Consider the following 22557-nt stretch of genomic DNA (forward strand, 5'->3'; position numbering starts at 1 on the left):
CAAATTCCAAAGCACTGACTGGGTTTCTACTGAATCCTAGTCATGTCCTCATGTGCATCTAGTTTACCTTTAGGTATTGAATGCTTAATTTGATACTCTCTCTCTCTCTCTCTCTCTCTCTCTCTCTCTCTCTCTCTCTCTCAGAATTGAATTATTATACACACCAACTTGCAGAAGCCTGGGTATGAGAAAGAACCAGCAATGAAGCATCTGGTGGCAAAGGGCCCCAGCAGACAGGAGTATCTGGTGGCAGAGTGTATCAAAAGCCAAGTGAACAAAGGTTTAAAAATGGAGGAAGTGCATAAGGGGTAAAAAGCCTACTGAAAGGTTAAATAAAAGGAGGACAAGGGAAGATCACTAGATTGAGTAATCTGGAGGTTTTTGGAGACATCAAAGAGAGATGTTTTAGTGGAGGGGGTGGGGAAGAGATAATGACTAATTGGAGTTGGTTTGAGAGATTAAGAAAAGATTTGAAACAGCAAATAGAGATGCCTATTTAAAAGATTTCCAATAAAGTGGACCAGGGCAGTAAATAGAGAGGAATGCTTTTATTTTTCTCTGTCTTTGATTTTTAAGAGGGGAGACATTTCAGAATGTTTTTAAATGTAAGATCCAGAGAGGTGAAATTCAAAGAAAAAGTATAGAGAGCAGAGAACTGTCAAAGGTGGGTGGGATGGGGGGTCTTTTAAAGGCAAGTGGAAATAGGATCCAATACACATCTACAGGGATTGCATACATCACAGACAGTTCATTCATAGAATTAGGAAGGAAGGAAGGCCAGGTTGAGCAAGGGAATAGAAATCCAGGCAGGTTGGTAGCCATCATGTTGAAGATTGTGGAAATTATCTTTTGAGACTTCCACTTTTTTCAGTTGGAAGTTTTAGGAATGAGCTTCAGTTTTTATGAGTGAGCTGAAAATGAGAAATAAAAGAGCAGAAGTATAGATGAAACAGAAAAATCTAGCAAGATGCCCAGGTAACACTACAGACCCACTTGAAAATCAGAGAATAAAAGTGCATTTATGTTGCATATATCACAAGTATATTTGAGCAGGGAAAGAGTGCTGTGAACTCTGTGCAACTAATGAGGAGGTTGGTTTGAGATTACGTTTTTAAGAAGTATGGTCTGTATTACTGACCTTAATATGTGACCTTCACCTCTTGTGCTCAGTATTAACAGAATTAAGCAAGATATTCACCAACTGAAGTGATAAATATATTTTGCTGTTCAGTTCACATGGCAACTTTCTTAATCTCAGTTAATTATTCTGAAGAAACACCCAAAGGAAATCATGAAGCATATTCTTGGAGTGCTCCTGTAACTTGTCATTTGAGAATTGAGATGGCAGTTTAATTTAATGACTTGATGCAAGTGAACAAGCCTCTCAGTGCATGCAAAATTCCAGTTACATTTTAGGTGGGACTGTGGTAAAATCACATGCTAGATATCCTCAGGATGATAATGAAAAGACTATGTACATAGAACATAGTCTGATTACACTTTTAAAAAATTGGATTAAGGCCAATAATAAACTCCTATAAATGTGATGGGGAAATAACTCCACCCAAAATAGAAACTAAAATCATACATATAATATCTATAAATAAACTTAGGACATGTGTAGCAACTATACAGAGAAAACTACCAAAAAAGAAAACCTCCTAATGGACATAAAATAAGAGTAATAATGGAGAAACACATTATTGAATATCCAATTTTGATCATGTAAATATATCAATTCATTCCTATTATAGTCTATGAATTCAATGCAGTCTCAATAATTATAAATGTTAGCAGTAGCAATTGATATTATTTAATAATATGCATTACCAGCAATGAATATTAATTAACAGTAAACATTGATGTAGTATGTTTTACGTCCCAAGCACTGTCCTAGGTACTTATATTTATTTGCATAATCCTCAAAACAACCTTTGAAGGCTTGAATTACTACTGATATCATTTTATGAATAAGGAATCTGAGGCATAGAGAGATGAATAATTTGCCAAGGTCACACAGTTGCCAAGTGAAATATTAGAATTTAATTCAGGTTCTCTGGCTCCAGAGCCCATTCCCTTAATAACTTCTTCCCACTGCCTTTAAATTCATGGCAATAAACATTTCAGTGGCCTTTTCAGAGGTGGAATTTGAGAAACTCATTTTAAAGTTAACCTGGAATAATACATATGGAAAAATAATCAGGAAATAGTTGGGAGGGAGAGTAGTTTAGGGGAGATGCATGTTCTATATATTAAAATATATTTTAAAGGTGCATTTAAGATATTCACTCATTCAACAAAAATTTACTGAAGATATACTCTTTGCCAGGCTCTGTTCTAGGTGCCATTGACAAGAACAAGTAACACTCCCTGTTCTCATGAAGCTTAAATTCTTGTTGGGGGAAAAAGAAAAAGAAATAAGCAATTAAATATTTAGATTGTACAGCAAAAACAGGAGATTTGAATACAGAAGGAACAGGGGATACAGATTGCTGAGATTGGGAGGAGGTGTTTTGTAAATATGGATATCAGGAAGGGCCTCAGTAATATAATGACACTTGAGCAGCAGCCTGAAAGAAATCAGAGGACAAGTGGTGAGGACATCTGGGGAAGGACGTTCCAGCAGAACGAGCAGCAAGTGCAAGGCTTGGTCCTGAAGTAGAAAGACGCTTGTCCTGTCTGTGAAACAGCAAGGAAGCCAATGTGGCAGGAATGACTAGGAAGGAAGTGGTAGAAGATGACGCCAGGGAGATAACGGGGTTGGAGGGACAAGTTATCTGGGGACTCTCACTTTAATTCTGAATAAAATGGGAAGAGTGACTTGGTCTGATTTGCATATACAGTCATGTGTCACATAATGACATTTCCAGTGACAATGGACCACATATACAATGGTGACACTGGACTACATATAGAATGGTGACAATGGACCACATATACAATGGCGGTCCCATTAATAGTATAAAGGATGTGAAAAATTCCTACTGCCTAGTGACAGTGTAACTATTTTAATGTGGTAGAACAATGAATTACCTGCGTGTTTGTAATGATGCTGGTGGACACAAATCTACTGCACTGCCAGTTGTGTAAAAGTACAGCATACACAATTATGTGCAGTACATAATACTTGAGAGTGATGATAAACGACGTTACCGGTTTATATGTTTAATTGTGCTATACTTCTTATCATTTTAGAGTGTACTCCCTCTACTTTATATATATATATATATATATATGTTTTTAAAAAGGTTGTCCCTGAAGACCTTCCCGTGGGACAAGATGTGGAAGCAGAAGACAGTGATACTGATGATCCTCACCCTGTGTGGGCCTACGCTAATGTGTGTGTTTAACTCTTTAACAACATTTTTAAAAAGAAAAACAAATAAAATATTAAAGCAATTTTTATATTTCGAGACAGGGTCTTGCTCTGTCACCCAGGCTGGAGTGCAGTGGGGCAATCAGTACAGCCTTGATGTAGCCTCTAGATCTTTTACGTTCATGTAGCCTCTACCTCCCAGGCTCAAGCCAGTCTTCTGCCTCAGCCTCCTGAGTAGCTGGGACTACAGGCATGAGTCACAGTTTCTGGCTAATCTTTAAATTTTTTGTGGAAATTTAGTTTCACTATATTGTCCAGGCTGGTCTCAAGCTCCTGGGCTCCTGCTTCAACCTTCCAAAGTACTGGGATCACAGGCATGAGCCATTGCATCTTGCCAAAAACTTTTAGAAACAGAAAAAAGCATACAGAATATGGGTACAAAGAATGAAAATATTTTTGTATAGCTATATAATGTGTTTGTGTTTTAAGCTAGTGTTATTATTAGAGTCAAAATGTAGAAATAAACTACAAAGCTTATGAAGCAAAAATGTTACAGTAAGCTAATTTATTGTTGAAGAAAGAAATCTTTTAAAAAACAAATTTACTGTAGCCTAAGGATACATGTTTATAAAGCCACAATTATGTATAGTCATCCTAGACCTTCCCATTCACTCACCATTCACTTGCTGACTCATCCAGAGCAACTTCCAGTCCTGCAGGCTCCATTCCTGGTTAAGTGCTCTGTGCAGGTGTACCATTTTTATCACTCCCCATTGCTGGATGCTATCTTTATGAGATGGCAGGAGTACCTCTTCTCCTACCTTACTTGCCACTTCTAGCCTAGACAGTCACCCCTGTTAAATGGTAGAGGAAGTACAGTGACAGCTGGCTTTCTGGGAAATGTGATAACCTACAAGGTAAGATATAAAGATAGCAAATGGGGACAAGAGTCCTGGTTGTATATTAGGGACTGTGATATTTGTGTGTTATGGCAGTCTGTAGTATGCCACCGACTCAGCGGTGAGTGTTAGGAAGCACCTAGGACTGCAGAGCTAGCACAGAGTGAAACCTTCTGGAACAAGGGGCTGAGCTGGGAACATCCACTGTCATGGCAGCAACAAAAATATAGCCATGAGCTACATGACAGGGAAAAGACAAACTGATGAAACTGGCCTATTTGTCAATATCCAGAGTATATAGATCCAGCCTCATTTAGGAATAAGAAAAGAGAAAAATATTAATTTGTCATCATGAAAAAATGCTGAATAAAGTATCTAATACGAAATATCATAGAGACTTGTGGATTTAATGACAAATGTTGTGTCCCTAGAAAATTTATACAAAGATCATTGAACTAACATGATATAATCATTCATGCATAGGCAAAACTAGGTCAGTCCTTCACAATATTCTTTACAAATGCTGACACAAGAGGGAACTACTAAACATCAATTCTAATAATAAACATTGATTTAGAGTATCCAACTATTAAAAACTACTAAAGACTATTCTAGAAGTATTAAATATCACTTAACATGTTGACGATGATATGCTGTGAATGAATTGAAATTGTACGTGTCTATGCGATTCTTTTTTTTTTTTTAGGTGAAGTAATATATTTTTCTTTATCATTTAAACCACTTTGAGTAAGGAGTTTCTGTTACTTGAAGCCAAAGGCATTCTAATTATACAAAGTTCTTTAATTTTTTTTTTTTTTTTTTGAGACGGAGTTTCGCTCTCGTTACCCAGGCTGGAGTGCAATGGTGCGATCTCGGCTCACCGTAACCTCCGCCTCCTGAGTTCAGGCAATTCTCCTGCCTCAGCCTCCTGAGTAGCTGGGATTACAGGCACGTGCCACCATGCCCAGCTAATTTTTTGTATTTTTAGTAGAGACGGGGTTTCACCATGTTGACCAGGATGGTCTCGATCTCTCGACCTCGTGATCCACCCGCCTCGGCCTCCCAAAGTGCTGGGATTACAGGCTTGAGCCACCGCGCCCGGCTTTAAGTTGGTAATTTTTATGTCATGTGTTTTAATTTTTTAATTCCATAGGTTTTTGGGGGAAAAGATGGTATTTGGTTACATGAGTAAGTTCTTTAGTGGTGATTTGTGAAATGTTGGTACACCCATCACCCAAACAATATACACTAAACCTGATTTGTAATATTTTAATCCTCATCCCCTTCCCACCCTTTCCCTCTGAGCCCCCGGAGTCCACTGTATCCTTCTTATGCCTTTGCATCCTCATAGCTTAGCTCCCACTTATGAGTGAGAATATACGATGTTTAGTTTTCCTTCCCTGAGTTAATTCACTTAGAATAATAATCTCCAATCCCATCCAGGTTGCTGCAAATGTCATTAATTCAATTCATTCCTTTTTATGGTTTAGTAGTATTCATATAGACACGTGTGTGTTTGTGTGTGTGTGTGTGTGTGTGTGTGTATGCAGTTTGTACACTCATTGATTGATGGGCATTTGAGCTGGTTACATATTTTTGCAATTTTTAATTGTGCTACTATAAATGTGTGTGCAGGTGTATTTTTGTATAATTTCTTTTTCTCTGGGTAGATACCCAGTAGTGGGATTGCTCGATCAAATGGTAGTTCTACTTTTAGTTCACTGAGGAATCTCCACACTGTTTTCCATAGTAGTTGTACACGTTTACATTCCTACCAGCAGTGAAGAAGTGTTCTTGTTCTTTTTCACAGCATCCACACCAATGGCTTTTTTTTTTTTTTAATTTTTGATAATGGCCATTCTTGCAGGAATAAGGTGGTATCGCACCATGGTTTTAATTTGCATGTCCTTGATCATTAGTGATGTTGAGCACTTTTTCATATGTTTGTTGGCCATTTGTATATTTTCTTTTGAGAAGTGTCTATTCATGTCCTCAGCCCACTTTTTTATGGGATTTTTTTTCTTGCTAATTTGTTTGAATTATTTGTAGATTCTGGATATTAGCCCTTTGTCAGATGCACAGATTGTGAATATTTTTTTAAAGAATGTTATTGTGTATATTTATGGTATACAATATGATGTTATGGAATATACATACATAGTAATAAAAAGGCTACTATACTGAAGTAAATTAAAATAACCATCATCTCTCAGAGTTGCTCATTTTCTCTTTCTGTGGCAAGAGTAGGTAAACTTATTTAGTATGAATCCCAAATACAGTATAATTTTATTACCCATAATCCTCATCTTGTGCATTCCATCTCTAGACCTGTTCACCCACCATACTTGCTACTTTGTGCCTCTGATTTCCTTATTTACTTCCTCCATCCACCACCCCTCTCATCCCTGCTAACCACTGTTTTGTTTTCTCTGTATATTTGAATTTATTTTTAATATTCCATATATGAATGACATCATGCAATATTTCTCTTTCTGTGTCTAGCTTAATTCACTTGGCATTAATGTCACCCAGGTTCATTCATGTTGTGGCAAACGGCAAAATCTCATTCTCTTTATGGCTGAATGATATTTTCTTATATTAAATGGTGACACACACACACATATCACAGTTTCTCTATCAATTTGTCTGATAATGGACAAAGGTTGATTCTTACAATATGTTTTATAACTCTAAGAATTACCTTCACTTATTATAATGCAAGTCAGACTCACATAATTCCACAGTAAGCTCATAAATCTAGACTAATATAGAATTGCTCAGTGGATTAAACTTTGGTATTTAAAATGTTTCCATCAATAGTAATTAGAAAGATGTTAATTTTCATAAATATACATTTTTTAATATTAAGTATAAATGAAATTAGACTTTTCAAAACTTTTGGGTGGTTTTTAAGATCTGTTATTGTTTGAGCTTTATAGTCCTTGCAAATAACTACTCATGATGAAAAAGATGACCAATTTTGAGCAAGAAATTATTCCCCAAAGTTTGTTTCTACTATCTACCTTTTAAAAGGAATAATGTTAGGAGATGATGAACTTACACATCAATATGACTTTAACATAGTAGTCGAAAATCTTAAAAAATATATACCTCAAGGAAAAATATTATTCATAATTTATTAATGAGGAAAATATAACTATTCCTAGTTGTTACATATACAAATTATTTCATCTTCAACCAAGCACTTCTAAAATGCTTTTTCTTCAATAAGCCATTTATTATTATTTTCATGTGAAAAATTTAGACAGATAAAAAAGAAAAAGAAAAAAGGGAAATGGAATGCTTCAGTTGTTTTAGACTCATAAACAGTGCAGTAGAGTTTTTTTCATCAATTGCCTAGGATTTTGCAAAGGATACACAAATCATCTGTCTTGATTTCCCATTAGGAATTAGCAGTCTCTATTTAATTTTTTGGCTTTTCGACTTTCAGAAGTTTCACACACACATACAAAAACAATAGGCTGCTAATCACAGTGTTATACAAAGTCTATATCGAAGTGCTGAAGTAATTAATTTATCTCTTGGATTTCCCTACAGAATATTCTGGTTACTATAGAATTATTTCTTTAATTTGTTGTAGTCATCAAAGACAATACAATTCTTACAGCTGTGTTTGTTATTTTATTACTTGACAACAAATTGTATTTGCTATTTTATTGCCTCCGAGTACAAATACATAATTGATTACCTATAATGAATCTGTTGGAAATTGGCTACAGGAAAATGCAGGATTATTAAATTATTATAGAAATCTTTTTGGTTAATCAAGTTTATACTCTTCATAGCTGACACTCCCCCATTCTCCTCTTTTTCCTCACCAGCAGAATCCAATTTTGACTGGTTTGTCTACTCTTCCCCTTTGAAATCTCAGTGTCTTGGGCAAAGCTGACCCTACCCCTATCTTATAGAATGAGGTATGATTAATAGAAACCAATCAAAATACTTCTTGGTGTCTGTGGGGATCTGGTTCCAGGACATCCCTTGAACACCAAGATCTTAAAATGCTCAAGTCCCCAGTTAAAAATGACATAGTATTTGTATATAACCCACACACATCTGTACATTTTAAATCATCTCCAGATTAATTTCAATAACTGATACAATGTAAATGTAAGTAGTTATTACACTGTATTGTCTCGGGAATCATGACAAGAAAAAAAGCCTGTATATGTTCAGTACAGACACATTTTTTTTCCTGAATATTTTTGATTCATGGTTGGTTGAATCTATGGATGTTGAATCCAGGGGAGTCTGATTACACTACCACATTTTTGGCCAGAGATTGGTTTTAATGCTTCAGGATTATGCTAATCAAGACTTGGTGGGTTCTTTAGCTAAACTGACCTAATCAGTCCAGAGGAACTTCTGTTTCATTGTGATGAGAGAGATTCTCTGTGTTTCTTTCTCTGATCCTCTGTCTTTTTTATCTCAAGTGAGGTAGGAACAAGAACAGTTGCTGCCCAAGTCACTGCTAGTGCACATCTCATGGAAAAAAACCAGTCTGAGGACAGAACTGACATATCAGAAAGATCTCGACCCTATGTGCCTGGCCTCCCTGCCCTCTACCTTCTCCTATCTTGTTACAAGAAATGAACCATTTATTTGTGATTTAAATGAACCATTTTATGGTTTTTATTTATTTATTTATGATTTAAATGAACTATCTTTCTACAGACAAATTAATATTTATGTTTAATTTCCTTAAGTTCTTTCAGGAAAGGATAAATCACTTGAGGCCCGAAACATACCCCAGTCTGAGTTCTTTGTTCTCACACACCTTTGTTCTCCTACCTCAGCTAGTGTGAGATTTCCTGGTTCTCCCAACTAAAATGTACTTTAATCAGAAGTCATCATTAGTCCTGACAAGTCAAGAGCCTTCAGGAACCATCATATCCAGACTTGAAATTGACCCCAATGACATGACCTACCTTGGGCATGCAGATGACCAAATGACCTGTTGTCTGAGATCTTTTAGCAGAGCTGCTATCAGGTTTCACTTCTGCAGGAAGGACAAGCTGAAATGGCTGAAAATAAGTAGAAAGTATCATTGAGAGCAAGGACATTACATGAGATGCTTACTACAAGGGGTATTTTCATTACAAATTCAAGGTACACCATTCAATTAAGAAACATGCTTAAACTTAATAAAAATACATATAAGCTATGCTTGCTATGCACGAACTATTTTACCTATTTTAACAAATAGTCTAAGAACAGTTATCAGTCACAAACAGTGAAACGTTCATGGGTTTATTTATGGCTAAAAAGTAATTTATAGAGAAAACATTGTCAAAATGCAAACATATTTCCATTAAAAAATCTTCAAGTTAATCTTCAAGCCCATATGAATGTTCTAAATTAGTAAAATATGGTATTTTAGAAATAATAAAATTATAGTTGTTATGAATGAAATCATTGACAACTTAGAACGGGTGTACTATTTAATTTCATGCATGGGCTCCCACACATGTGATTATATTATCAGCTTTGAAAAAGTATACCACAAAACCACAGATTTAAAATATTAATGATATTCAACTACATATTGTCAGTAGCCATTCCCACCATATACCACTCCCATGATATAAAACCATGTGCTAAAAAGTAGCAGTCTATTTAGTTTCCCTTTTTCTATTTTTGTTTGTTTGTTTGTTTGTTTGTTTGTTTGTTTTTGAGACAGAGTCTCACTCTAGTAGCCCAGACTGGAGTGCAATGGGTGATCTTGACACACTGCAACCTCCGCCTTCCAGGTTCAAGGGATTCTCCTGCTTTAGTCTCCGGAGGAGCTGGGATTACAGGCATAAACCACCATGTCTGCTAATTTTGTATTTTTTTTTTTTTTTTTGAGACAGAGTTCCACTCTTGTTACCCAGGCTGGAGTGCAATGGCACGATCTTGGCTCACCGCAACCTCTGCCTCCCAGGTTCAGGCAATTCTCCTGCCTCAGCCTCCTGAGTAGCTGGGATTACAGGCACATACCACCATGCCCAGCTAATTTTTTGTATTTTTAGTAGAGATAGGGTTTCACCATGTTGACCAGGATGGTCTCTATCTCTTGACCTCGTGATCCACCCGCCTCGCCCTCCCAAAGTGCTGGGATTACAGGCTTGAGCCACTGCGCCTGGCCTAATTTTGTATTTTTAGTAGAGATGGGGTTTCACATGTTGGCCAAACTGGTCTTGAGCTCCTGACCTCAGGTGATCCACCTGCCTTGGCCTCCCAAAGTGCTGGGATTACAAGCATGAGACACTGCGACTGGCCCCTTTTTCTATTTTAATAATACTTAAAAAAAATTGAGGCACCACAGCTTAGTTCAAAGCTTAGCCTTTGAAATTGTAATAGCCTACAGGGTTCTACTTACCTTTCCTTTGATCATTACACGCACGTAAGTTGGTTGCACATCAACGTCAATTAAGGAGGTATCCATATATCTTCAAAATTAAACACACAAAATCTTACAATTTTAAAAAATATCAAGTTTGAAGAAGTGTAAATACAAATTCACATTTATAGAACCATTTTAAATGAAGGGCATTTAAAATATCTGTGCTAACCAGGTCTTTACAAATTAGCCTTAAATTAATCCCCAGACCAAAGGAAATTCAACATATCAGCAATTTCATTTTTAGACCCACAAGTACACTTGGCATTGATTGCCCCTAACCCAAAAATATCCGAGGTCTGAAACACCAGAGGTTTGCAAAAAACAGCTTGCCATGCTCTTTCATGAATATTTTATTTTAAGCCCCTAAGACTTGAATAGCCAGGAATGCTGATTCTACTCTGCTTGAGGCCTGCAACCACCAGCTCCTGCTTCCCTGGTGGCTCTGGATCTCCTGCAGCTGTTCTGCAGCTGCCCTCATACTATCTCTCCTGGAAAACTGCTTGCTTCTCCCGGCAAAGGCACATCCTGCTGAACAAGCAAACCCTTTCATTTATGGCAGTGACCCCAAGATCAGGTGGCAATTATTCTCTTCCACTCATGAGCAAATAAAAGATTTAGATTTCACATCACTCATTAAAATCAGAAGCTTAGCCAAATAATTATGTTCATATATTTCAAAATACTCATTGTGAACATTAGAAAACACAGAACTCTTTTAAAAATCACAAATGCTAAGGCAGGTAAGCTAATACAGGGGTTACAGACATAGGTTTGAAGTCACACAGGCTTGTGGGGAACTGGCTCCTCCCCTTCCTGCTTTATTATCTGGGACCACATTCTTTAACCTCTCTAGGCCTCGGTTTCCTCTTCTGTAAAATGGGAATACTACTAGCACCTAGCCCTAAGATTGCTAGGAAGGAAAATGCATAGTACCCAATACATAGCTAGTGTTAAAAATGTATTATTATATGCCATTTAAAAACAATTTCTACAACTTCACATGTGATATGTATGCTTTAATGAATAATATATTATTTTCCATGCTTGGACCCTTAAAATATTCATCTGTCTTTACCTATAAGGCCTTTCTCTGCCAGAAATAATCTTCTGACAGTTTTTTGCAGAAAAAGCTACTTCTCATCCTCCAATTGTCATTGCTCATGTCACCCCCTTTCCCTGACCACTCCCACACAGCATTATTCTCATCCCTGAACACTGTCCCTTTCCTTGACAGCATCCTTCTTCCTTTTAACTCATTAGATGCCTGCTGATTGTCTGTCCTCCTCCCCCACTGGGCTCTAAGTGATAGAAGATCATGACTGTATTTAGAACGTACCAGTTATAGTTCCCCACGCCTGGCACATAGTAGGTATTCTATAGATTCTTGTTGAATAAAGGCAGGAAGCAGATGTGAGTGAATGAATTTAACTTTCAAGTATACGCCCATGTGCCCATAAAGATAACCAGGAATTATAGCATAATTCATTTAGACAGAATCATGGAAATGAAAGAGTTTTACTACATAGACAGGAGAAATACTACCACCCCTTAAAATGCACATGCATGGGAATGAGGAATGTTTCATTTGAGGACTGAATAGGAAGCAGCCAACAGCTGAAAAAGAAGGGTCATACATTCATTAAACTCCAGACACAGGGCCTAAAAATGGAAAGAACTTACAAGCATGAAACAGTGATTTGTCTGCAAAACAGTAGAAATGGCAGCTTTGGAAGCTGGAGGAGCAGAGGATATGAAGCTAGCTAGAGACGAGCCGGAAGCTTTGTAAAGGCAGATGACCTGGCAGCAAGCAGGCAGAATTGACAGGAGGTGTGGAAAGGCACACAGCTGATCAGAGACAGCTCGGTGCGGAGAGGAAGGGACCACATGAAGAGCAGCCCTGGTTCACAAGAGCCAAGGTGGAAACCACCCAAACGCCCACCAACTGGTGAGCAGATACACAAAATGTGGTATATCAATGCAATGGAATATTGCTTGGCCATAAAAAGGAAGGAAGGAAATTCTGACATATGTTACATGGATGAGGCTTGAAGACATTATGGTAAGTGAAAGAAGCCAGTTACAAAGGTCACGTGTTGTTTGATTCCATTAATATGAAACATACCAAGTAGGCAAATCTATACAGATAGAACACAGGTTAGTGGTTGTCATGAAGAGGGAGAAGGGGCAGTGACTGCTTAAGGGCCATGGGGTTTCCTTTTGGGGTGATAAACATTTTCTGAAACTAGACAATGGTAATGGTTGTACAATATTGTGAATTTATTAATTACCACGGTGGTGTATATTTTGAAATAGTTAAAATGATAGATTTTAAGTTGTGTATTTTATCACCATCAAATCAGCAAAGTTGGTTGAAGTACTGAGGGTTGATGATCGCGCTCCTTCTATCCCTGTTCACTTTGACAAGACTCATTCTTGGAAAATTTACTCCCTCTTGGGTAATAATCCCTCCTACCTCCCAGGGTTAGTGAGAGATTAAATAAACAGGGGCACATTGAAAGCCATTAAAAAGAGAAAGCCACTTATTATAATTCATGAATGTAAACATTCATCCATTCATTCACACATGTAAATGTTATACTCCATTATCAGTATTCATTCATTCATTCATTCATTCATTCATTCTTGTATTTATTGAGCAACTAACAGGTGCCAGGTATCATTTTAGGTGTGGAGACATAGAGATGAAAGAACAAACAAAACAAGTTTCCTGCTCTAACCACAAATTTTAATACAAGTAAATTTACACTTTGTCAGCAGGAAACCAAAAAGCAGGAAGAGTGGAAGAAAGTGCTGGGCAGGGGTAGGTATTGCTTTATGTTAGATGGTGGGGCAGAGAAGCCCCTCTAATGAGGTTAGATGACATCTGAACAGAGGCCTGAAGGACACAAGGCAGCAAGTCACAAGGACACAAAGGACAATACAGGCAGAGGGAAGCACAGGCAAGCAGCCTCTGAGATGATGCCAGGGCACACTGAGATCATCAGAAGGATGTATCAGCACAGTGAACCAGTGCCTAAAATCTTCAGGGAATGAGGCAGAATGACCTGATGCCTTTAGATGCTTCCACAAAAGGGGCAGAAGGTGATATAGGCTGAGGGTTTAAGTGTCAAAGTCATGGAGTTTTAGGGAGGAGAGAGGCATAATACTTTGGGTGTAGTGATGAAGGCAGGCAGATCTGTGCCACTCCTGCCCACAGATGAGAAAACAGGCAGGATGTGAGAGCGCCACAGGGAAGGATCCACTGGTGACAGAGGCTGCTAGGTGTTCCCTCCAGGCCACTAAGATGGGACAGAGAGAGGAGAGTCGACCACCTGATACCTATTACTATAGCAAGGCATTTTAGACAAAAACCGAGGACTATGGCAGCAGAGAGCAGAGTGGGGTCCTTCTAGTATCAGCATCAGAAAACAGCACAGGTCTGATAATTATTTAAACTCTGCCTTAGGTATTCCTGAGTTTATAGTCATAAAACTGTGGCTTTCTTTACCTTTCCTTTCATTTTCATGCTTTTAAAAATTATATTAACTTCTCTGTCTTTACAAATAAGCTTCATTTAACTATAGAGCTAACTCAATTCTATTTCAAAAAACTCAAAAATTGCTACTGATAATGCAAACAGACAGAAACGCCATACAATAAATACATTTAAAATGTTTTTACCTATAGACAGCAAGGTCCAGGATGATCTGCTTTTCATTATCGTTCAAAGAGAAGTCAATTCTAAGAATAATAAATTGGGTGGGGGAAAGATGTCTTTAGGATACTGTATAAATATTCCCATCACAAAATCAGAAGCAAATTAGATAATAATTATATAATAATATCCAATGACAACTTATTTGGTGGTTGGAAAATCAAATACCAATGATAATTTTAAAATTTCAGAGAGACCTACAACATATTAATAAATTATTTGTGTTTACAGTGTTTAAATTTGAGAATCTGAAGGTAAATTACACATGAAAAATTAGCTTTGGTGCAGAGACAGAGACATCTGGTGGCTAAAGTTTTCTTTCCCTTTTCCTGTGAGTTTGCCAGAAGCAAACTGAAACAATGGAATTATTTATGGAAAACTAAAGCTGCTTTTGCCTCCCCTTTATCCAGCATTCTATTTTTTAAGTTTTAAAGAGTCTTGCCCTCCTTCTTTCCTGCCATCTTTTTTCTTCCTTCACTACCGACCTTTCCAATGCCCTGAAAAAGCCTGGGAGACCGCCCATCATCTATTACTTCTGTTTTACAGATAAACAAACAGAGGTTCAGAGACTGGCATAGCTGAATTATAACAAATGCCTTTGCACTTTGTCTGCATGAGCCTGGCTAGGCAGGATTTCAAAGCTCGCCATCATTCAACTGTTCCCTGAGGCAGAGTCCTCGGTTTAGCTTCCATACTGTCAACACACTATCAGAATTGTCTGGTCAATTTTCTTCTGAGCATTACACTTACTGTATTACTCTATAAAATATATGACTCAACGATATTAAAGAACATAAGCTAAATTGTTTAGGAAAATGTAAAGTTCGCCATAGATTTGACTGTTAGCAGCATTGCTGCTTGTGGCAGGCACGGTCTCATCGCTTTCAATAGCGCAGGCCTGTGGGATTTCTTCAGGGTCTCAAATGACCCCTGCATTTATAGAACCTCATCTCAGGGACCTTTTGTGTGCTCCTGTTCTGCCTCAATTGCTTATTACTTGCAAAGTAATTTCAGAGAAGTTTCCTACGGCAGAGATTGCTCTTTTGTTGCTATCTGCTTCCCCTTTATTCCTCGTAACAGGAACCATGTTTAACTAGGTGCATGGCTATGTATAGGAAAGGTTGTATTCTCTGGCCTCCCTTGCAGGTAGGTGAGGTCATGCAAGGGAAAGGTGTGTATGGCACTTTCTAAGAGTGTCCCTTAAGAAAAGGAGCATGTATCCTTTCTTCCCTTTTTGCTTTTTTATTCGGCTGAGCAAAACAGAATGTAGGAGGCCAACAATTGAACCATGGGGACTGCTTAACAAGCAATTACAACTGTCCGAGCCAAAGGCAGTGTTGGCTAGTGGTGGTGGTGGGGTCAGTGAGATATGGCTGGATTTTGACAATATCAAAGGAAGAGTTCATAGGGCTCACTGATAAAATGAGAAAAGAAGAATCAAGGGAGAATCCAAGGTTTCTGGTCTTAACCAAGGGGTGAACGTGTGTTACTGAGATGGAGAACACAGGGACACAGCACGCTATGCTGGAGAGTGGTAGGGAGGCTGGAAATCAGGGGTTATTTTTTAGCCCTAGTAAGTGTGTGATGACTCTCTTACATCCACCCAGTGATGTCAAACAGCTAACTGAATACACATATCTTGAGCTCGGAGAAGAGGTTGGATCTGGTTAGGAGCATCGTAAAGAGAGTGTTTACAGCCATGGGATTTGGTGAGAACCCTGAAGAATGAATGCGAAAAGAGAAGACAGCTGAGGAGTTTGCTACGCAGCATCGAAAAAACAAAACGGAAAGGATCCATCAAAGTTTCGGAAAATGAGCGGTCAGTACGGTAGAAGAAAAATCAGAAGCAAAGGAAAGAAATTGCTTTAAGAAGGATGGTGCTGAACAACGTCATCCAAATCTGCTTTGTCCAGTAAGACAAAGACTAAGAATTGAACACTGAATGTGGAAATAACATGGCTAAGGAAGTGATGGAATACACAGAAGTGGTTTCAAGAAGGAATGTGAAGTTAGAAACTGGAGACCAAGCACAGACAATTTCACTAAATACAGGGGCAGAGAAAAGTGCTGTGGCTGGAAAGGAAACCAGGGGAAGGGAGGTTGTTGCTTTCATTTCCTTTAAAACAAGAGATTGTTACAATTTGTTTGCACATGGGTGAGATTGATCTAGCAGAGTGGAGAGAAATAGTGCAGAAGACCCAGGATAACTGAGCAACCAAGTCTGTGATAATAAGAGGGGATGTAGTCACAGTGCTTACAGAGACTGATTTCTGATGGGAAGTTCACTAACAGCAGCAGAAGAGAGGGGAGTACATGGGACAGGTCCAGAAACACTGTAAATTGGATATGGGGAGGAAAAGAAACCTCCTGATTGCTATTTTTCTCAATGAAATAGGAAACAAGGTCCTCAGTTAAAACTATGGAAATGTCAGATGATGTTGGAAGCAAGGAAAGAGAAGGTATGAGAGCAGCCTGCAGGAGAGTGGAGAATGGACGACCCAGGAAAATACAGGAATATTGGTAGAGTCCATTTGAGATCTGTGGTTATGAATTTAAGGTAAGACCAGCAAGTAGAGGTGAATGGTCTCCTCCAGCCATCTAGGAGGACCAGCTCAAGAGTGGGTATTGTGCTAGATTTAAATGGGGTTGGAGTTTTGTAAGGTGAAGATGATGGAAAGAGAAAAAGCAAGAGAGCTGACGACATATGCCAATGACTGATTTCTTTTTCTTTTTTCTTGAGAGAGGGTCTCACTCTGTCACCCAGGCTGGAGTGCGGTGACGTGATCTCGGCTCACTGCAACCTCCGCCTCCTGGGTTCAAGCGATTCTTGTGCCCTAGCCTCCCAACTAGCTGGGATTATAGGCATGTGCCACCATGCCTGCTATTTTTTTATTTTTAGTAGAGACTGGGTTTCACCATGTTGGCCAGGTTAGTCTTGAACTCCTGATCACAAGCGAACTGCCTGCCTCGGCCTCCCAAAGTGCTAGGATTATAAGCACGAACCACTGCACCTGGGCCAAGGACTGATTACTTTGATGAACCATAAAACTAAAGCAGGGCCAGAGATGAGAGGATAGGGACAGTAAGAAAATAGGAGTGTGAATTATCTTACGGTCTTCATAACGTGGTTGTTAGAGTGGAGGGAGTACCCCAGGAGCATAAGAAATGGGGTCTAGTGAGACACTCGAGGTGAAGTTTCTGAGGTGGAAGAGATATGGATGGTGGCAAATCTAGGAATGAAAATGGAATCAGGTGGCTAAGCTGAGATGGAGAAGTGAGCTGGTTGGGGAACTGAGAGGCCAGGGCTTCTGGTGGATCACCTACATGTTTGATAAAGTCATCACCTAGACCAATGATGGCAGCAGAGGCAGAGAGAGACACTGGTCTTGGTGAAGTATCTTCAATGAGTTGAGAGGCAGAGGGTTGAGGTTGATCAGGGTGATGTAGATAACTGTGGGAAGAAGGCATAGGGGTGGCATATCTACATGGCTTGTGCTTCAACAGAGAAAGGGAGAAAGATGGCCTGAAAGTGGAGATAGGCTGTAACTGTCCCCATGGTATAGGTGATGAGAAAGAACAGTGGACAGCCACAGAAGCGAATCCTCTGCTTCAGTTAGTGAAAGAGGAGAAACAGAGGAGGCTTCAGGCTTTGCTGACCAAGCTCAAGTTCCAGGGGCCACAGGGAAAATTGGGAGTTCCAGGAGGGGTGAGAATGAGTTGAGTTGGATCAGCACCATTTGGCTATAATATTCTGGATGGTGGTGCATGACCTGGGAGGGCAGGAACAGGGATGATCACATGGCTGGAGGCAGTGCAAGTGGGAAGGTGGTGGGTAATCGCCCTCTGTGGAACTGGTTTTAGAGGCAGGTGAGGCTGCAGTCTGTGGGAGGAGTGGTGGTCTTACCAGGAACACGTGAAGTTCCAGGAGTCTACCTTGAGCTCTGTTGTAGGCTAGAGACGGCCTAAACTCGGTTTCTGAACTCCAGGAGGTCACAAAGAAACCTATCATAGTCAATGCTGTATCCAGTGCCTGGCCTAGTGTTCTGTCTTGCATTCCTGTTGCTGAATGTGGGTAAGGGGAAGACATTATAAATATCATCCTAGAAATCATTAGAACTAGGTTAGCATGAGCAATTCCGGAACACCACCTACTAGTCGTGTGACCTGGGCACGTCACTCCACCCCTCTCAGGCCCAGGTTCTGGACATGTGAAAAACAAATACTGTCTACTACCTGGGATTGCTGTGAAGATAAATGATGCCCTGGAATAATTCAAGATTGTACGCACAGGTGCGCACTACCATGCCTTCACCGTGGTCATGACAGAGCAAATGAAATGGTGGCGGGAAATAGGTTTGAATAATAAAATGAAGTGAATGAGATTTAGTCTGTAGGCTCTCTCTGTAGACTACAAAAGGCTTTTCTGTCCTGCTTTCTATTTTCAAACTTTAAGACAGACAAACAGAGTAGATCAGATATTATTATACTTGAATATTTCCAATTTGAGTATCTTTCCTCTCATTAAAATCGTTGAGGTTATTATACTGATTTCCTTCCCTAGCTCTCAAATGTTTTGTAGATGTGCTTCAGAGTATAAAGTAGATGTATAGGAGGTGCATCAGTATTCTCAACCAGTTTGCTCATGGCAGGGTTTTAAAAATTCACAAACACAACAAGAATGTGGTAGCAATTTTTAGGCATAAAACTGTATACGGTCCAAAGTTTCATGGGGTATATAAATAACTAAGAACTCTGTATGTGAAGATCATTTTCTAGATGACAAGAAAATTATTCATTCGAAAACATAATAGATGTTTTGCCTTTACATGTGCACAAAATGACATTATTTTTATACTCATCAAACTTGTTAAGAGCAGTCAGATAGATTCTTTGCAGAGCAAACCTGGAATTGAAACAATGATTGACCAACACCACGACTTTTGTATCTCTAACTCTATTTGGCCTCACATACTTGGGCTCATTGACATTCAGAGCTTTCCCATTTTCAGTGATCAAAGTCCTGGGTGGTTTCACTTTCTTCTTTTTTTCACTTAAGATTGGTGGTGAGTGAGAACAAGAAGCAGTGTGGGGAGAAAAAAATAAGCAAAGAGAATATATAATTAACACATTTTTGTGAAGCAGTTTAAGAAAACTTAATTGAACTTTTATGAACACATCAACAATTCATTGTTCTAAGGTCCATTCCTTGAATTCTATGCTGAGAACTGACAATAAAACCAGATTTTTTATATGGCTGTATCTGTATCTGTACAGCAAAAAATGACCAAGACAATTTTCCAGATAATTTGAATGGGGGAAGAAAACTCCTTTTCATGACTATCTATTAATATTTAAATAAGTCTATTTTAAACATTATTTACCCAGATAACTGTCAACTCTCCATTTGTGCATACAGCTTCTGCTTTAGCTAAAACACAACATTTAACATAACAAGTAGAATCTATTCAATATAAATAAAAATACCAGCACATAAAAATCTATGTAAGAGGGTATTTCTCACTGCAGTATTTACAGTGGCAAACCCCTGGAACTGTTCTGAATGTCCATCAGTGGAGGAATGGTCGGAACAACTGTGCTTCATTCGTGCTATAAAATATTTTGCAGCTATTTAAAAATGTGTTTGTTCTTTACCTATTGATTTAGAAAAGTGTTGATTTTTGTTCTTTACCTATTGATTTAGAAAAGTGTTGATTTTTTTTTTTTTTTTTTAAGACGGAGTCTCACTCTGTTGCCTAGGCTGGAGTGCAGTGGCACAATCTCAGCTCACGGCAACCTCTGCCTCCCAGGTTCAAGCGATTCTCCTGCCTCAGCCTCCTGAGTAGCTGGACCTACAGGTGCGCACTACCATGCCTGGCTAATTTTTGTATTTTTAGTAGACACAGGGTTTCACCATGTTGGCCAGGATGGTCTTGATCTCCTGACCTCATGATCCGCCTGCCTCAGCCTCCCAAAATGCTAGGATTACAGGCGTGAGCTACCGTACCCAGCCTGATGATATGTTTAGTAAGAACAAATATATAAGATATAAATCCATTTTTGTTTTACAAAAGATCCCACATCTTACATTTGCAGAGATAATTTATACAGTTATAAAGGGTAAGAAAATATGTAGTGAGATCAACACAAGCCTGTTGACACTCATTACATTGAAGGGTTGGATAGGAGGTAAAGAAAGGAAGCAAATAATAGAAGGTTAATGGAGTAATATGTAATAAAATGCAGTATGTAAATTCTATTTAAAAGACTACTGAAAATATATAGAAACTTAAATAGGGATATGTGGACAATATCTAGATCAGATGGACAAATCTGTTTAGATGATGGAATTGCTGGCGATTCTCTGCCTTAAATTTCTATTGTATTTTTAATATAGATTTTGTGACAGTTAACTTTATTTTGAAAAAAAATCTTTCACATTCTTCTGCATCTTAAACTGGGCCTCCAGATCTAATGGAGTTAATATTTCAATGATCCAGGACAATTAAGGGGCATCCACAAGTCCTTGGCTTCACCCTACTCAGTATAAAGCCTATCACAGTTAGGAACAAAAGATTTCTTTTGTCTCTGTTTACATCCAGTTAATAAAAATGGCAATACAGTCAGAGGCAAACATCTCAGGAACCACTGGATTGGGCAAACTAAGGTGTCCAAAACAGAGTGACTCAGATCCCTATTCAATTCAGCCTTACTTTCTTAGGTGTCAGGGAGTAAAAAAATTTCTCCTGCTTTCAGGCTCAATATATAATAGATTTTATATATATATATGGCCACAGATACATAAATATAACGTATGTGTGTATGGGTATATATGCATGAAATATTTCACATTCTATAAACATGTAGAACTCCATTTCAAAGGGCTCTTGAATCTGCAAAGCAGTTTTACATGTACAGGCTCATCTGATTTTCTCACCAGCACAGTGGGGTGGGTAAGACAGGTATGATAATCCCTGTTTAGCAGATGAAGAAACAGATGAGAAGTTAGGTACTTGCCAACATCATACAGAGGGTAACAGTGGAGTCAAGACATGCATATATAATCTTATTCAATGCTTTTCCCAAAGGACTATGTGGTACCTTAGTGTGTAAATCACAACGTTTTACAAACAAGTATTTTAGATAAAATTTGATTTTTGATTGTTTTACCTCTCTATACTTCTAACTAATAAAAATTTTATAAAAGCAGCTGAGATTTCAAATATTTTTTTTTAACTTCTAGTTTCTTGCTTTTAGTTGTTAATCACAGGGACAGATATTGTGTTTTGTTTCACTTGAATCATTGCCATGCAGATTACTATATTTCAGGGCTACTTTATTACATTCTCAAGCTCATGAATAATAAGTATTCCCATAAGTGATATATTTTACATACTAGACTTAAGCAATGACATGAAATGGAATGATATAAAATCTATTTTTGAAAAAGCTGCTCTGAAAATAATAGCATAAAAATCCTAACTTCTAATAAATCATCGAACTATATGTAAACAACTCAAGAGTGAAATCATGCTGTTAAGTGACCAAAAAAGTTGTATTAGAAAAATAAAATGTCTAATGAAACTAATTTCCAATTCTTCACTTTGTAAATTAATAGAACAGACTAAAACGGAGCCCATTCATTCCACAAAATGACCTTTTTCTAGGCTAGAAATACTAATATATTAGTGTACCCTAATATACTATTATTAGGTATATTTAAAGTGGTAAAAAGGTAAAAACATTCAAACAGACAAACCTCTACCTAAAATGTCATAACTCATGATGTTCTAAAGAAGGTACTTTGATATTAATGAGTGTTAGCCAATCCAATTCAATAAGAAGCTATACTTGAGAAAAACAATAATGGGCAATCATGAAAATCTAGTCCAAAGTTGAGTACTGTTTCCCTCTCATAGGAAAGAATGAAATACCTTAATTTTTCCTGATTTTTCCGTTGTTTTTCCATGTGTCTAAGAGTTTCCAATCTTGATTCAGGAGTAAACAAACAGGGCTTATTCCAGAATTCCAAATCATCTTCACTTTCATCTAATTTCTTTGTGCCGTGTTCTTGTATGTCTGGTGCCTGTAGGTGGTCTTTGCTCTCTAAAGAGGAACTAGGAAAAACAAACAGAGCACTTAAAAACAATAAGGGATTCATGAGCTTCATCCTTAATGCTGCCCCTTTAATAATCTATATACTTTTCTCTCACTCTGTCACCCA

The 22557-nt window shown here is 38.1% G+C and overlaps 1 protein-coding gene across 3 annotated transcripts in view; it reads right to left on the reverse strand.

Moving 5' to 3' along the window:
• Positions 1–22557, reverse strand: part of DNAAF11 (dynein axonemal assembly factor 11) — a 103062-nt gene that overhangs the window by 40462 nt on the left and 40043 nt on the right. For 2 of the 3 annotated variants that reach the window (XR_012514186.1, XM_074387146.1), the window contains exons 6-10: positions 22268–22450; positions 19309–19386; positions 14303–14362; positions 10598–10667; positions 9161–9260 (exon numbers count right to left, since the gene is read on the reverse strand). Coding sequence is in view for 2 of the 3 variants with exons in the window: in XM_074387146.1 (XP_074243247.1) it covers positions 9161–9260; positions 10598–10667; positions 14303–14362; positions 19309–19386; positions 22268–22450 (491 nt within the window). In the remaining variant the exon portion in view is untranslated. The remainder of the gene's footprint in view (positions 1–9160; positions 9261–10597; positions 10668–14302; positions 14363–19308; positions 19387–22267; positions 22451–22557) is intronic. The other variant, XM_074387147.1, reaches the window with a different exon arrangement.

Source organism: Saimiri boliviensis, chromosome 15, assembly GCF_048565385.1.
Source record: "Saimiri boliviensis isolate mSaiBol1 chromosome 15, mSaiBol1.pri, whole genome shotgun sequence".
In the NCBI taxonomy this organism is placed as follows: Eukaryota; Metazoa; Chordata; class Mammalia; order Primates; family Cebidae; genus Saimiri; species Saimiri boliviensis.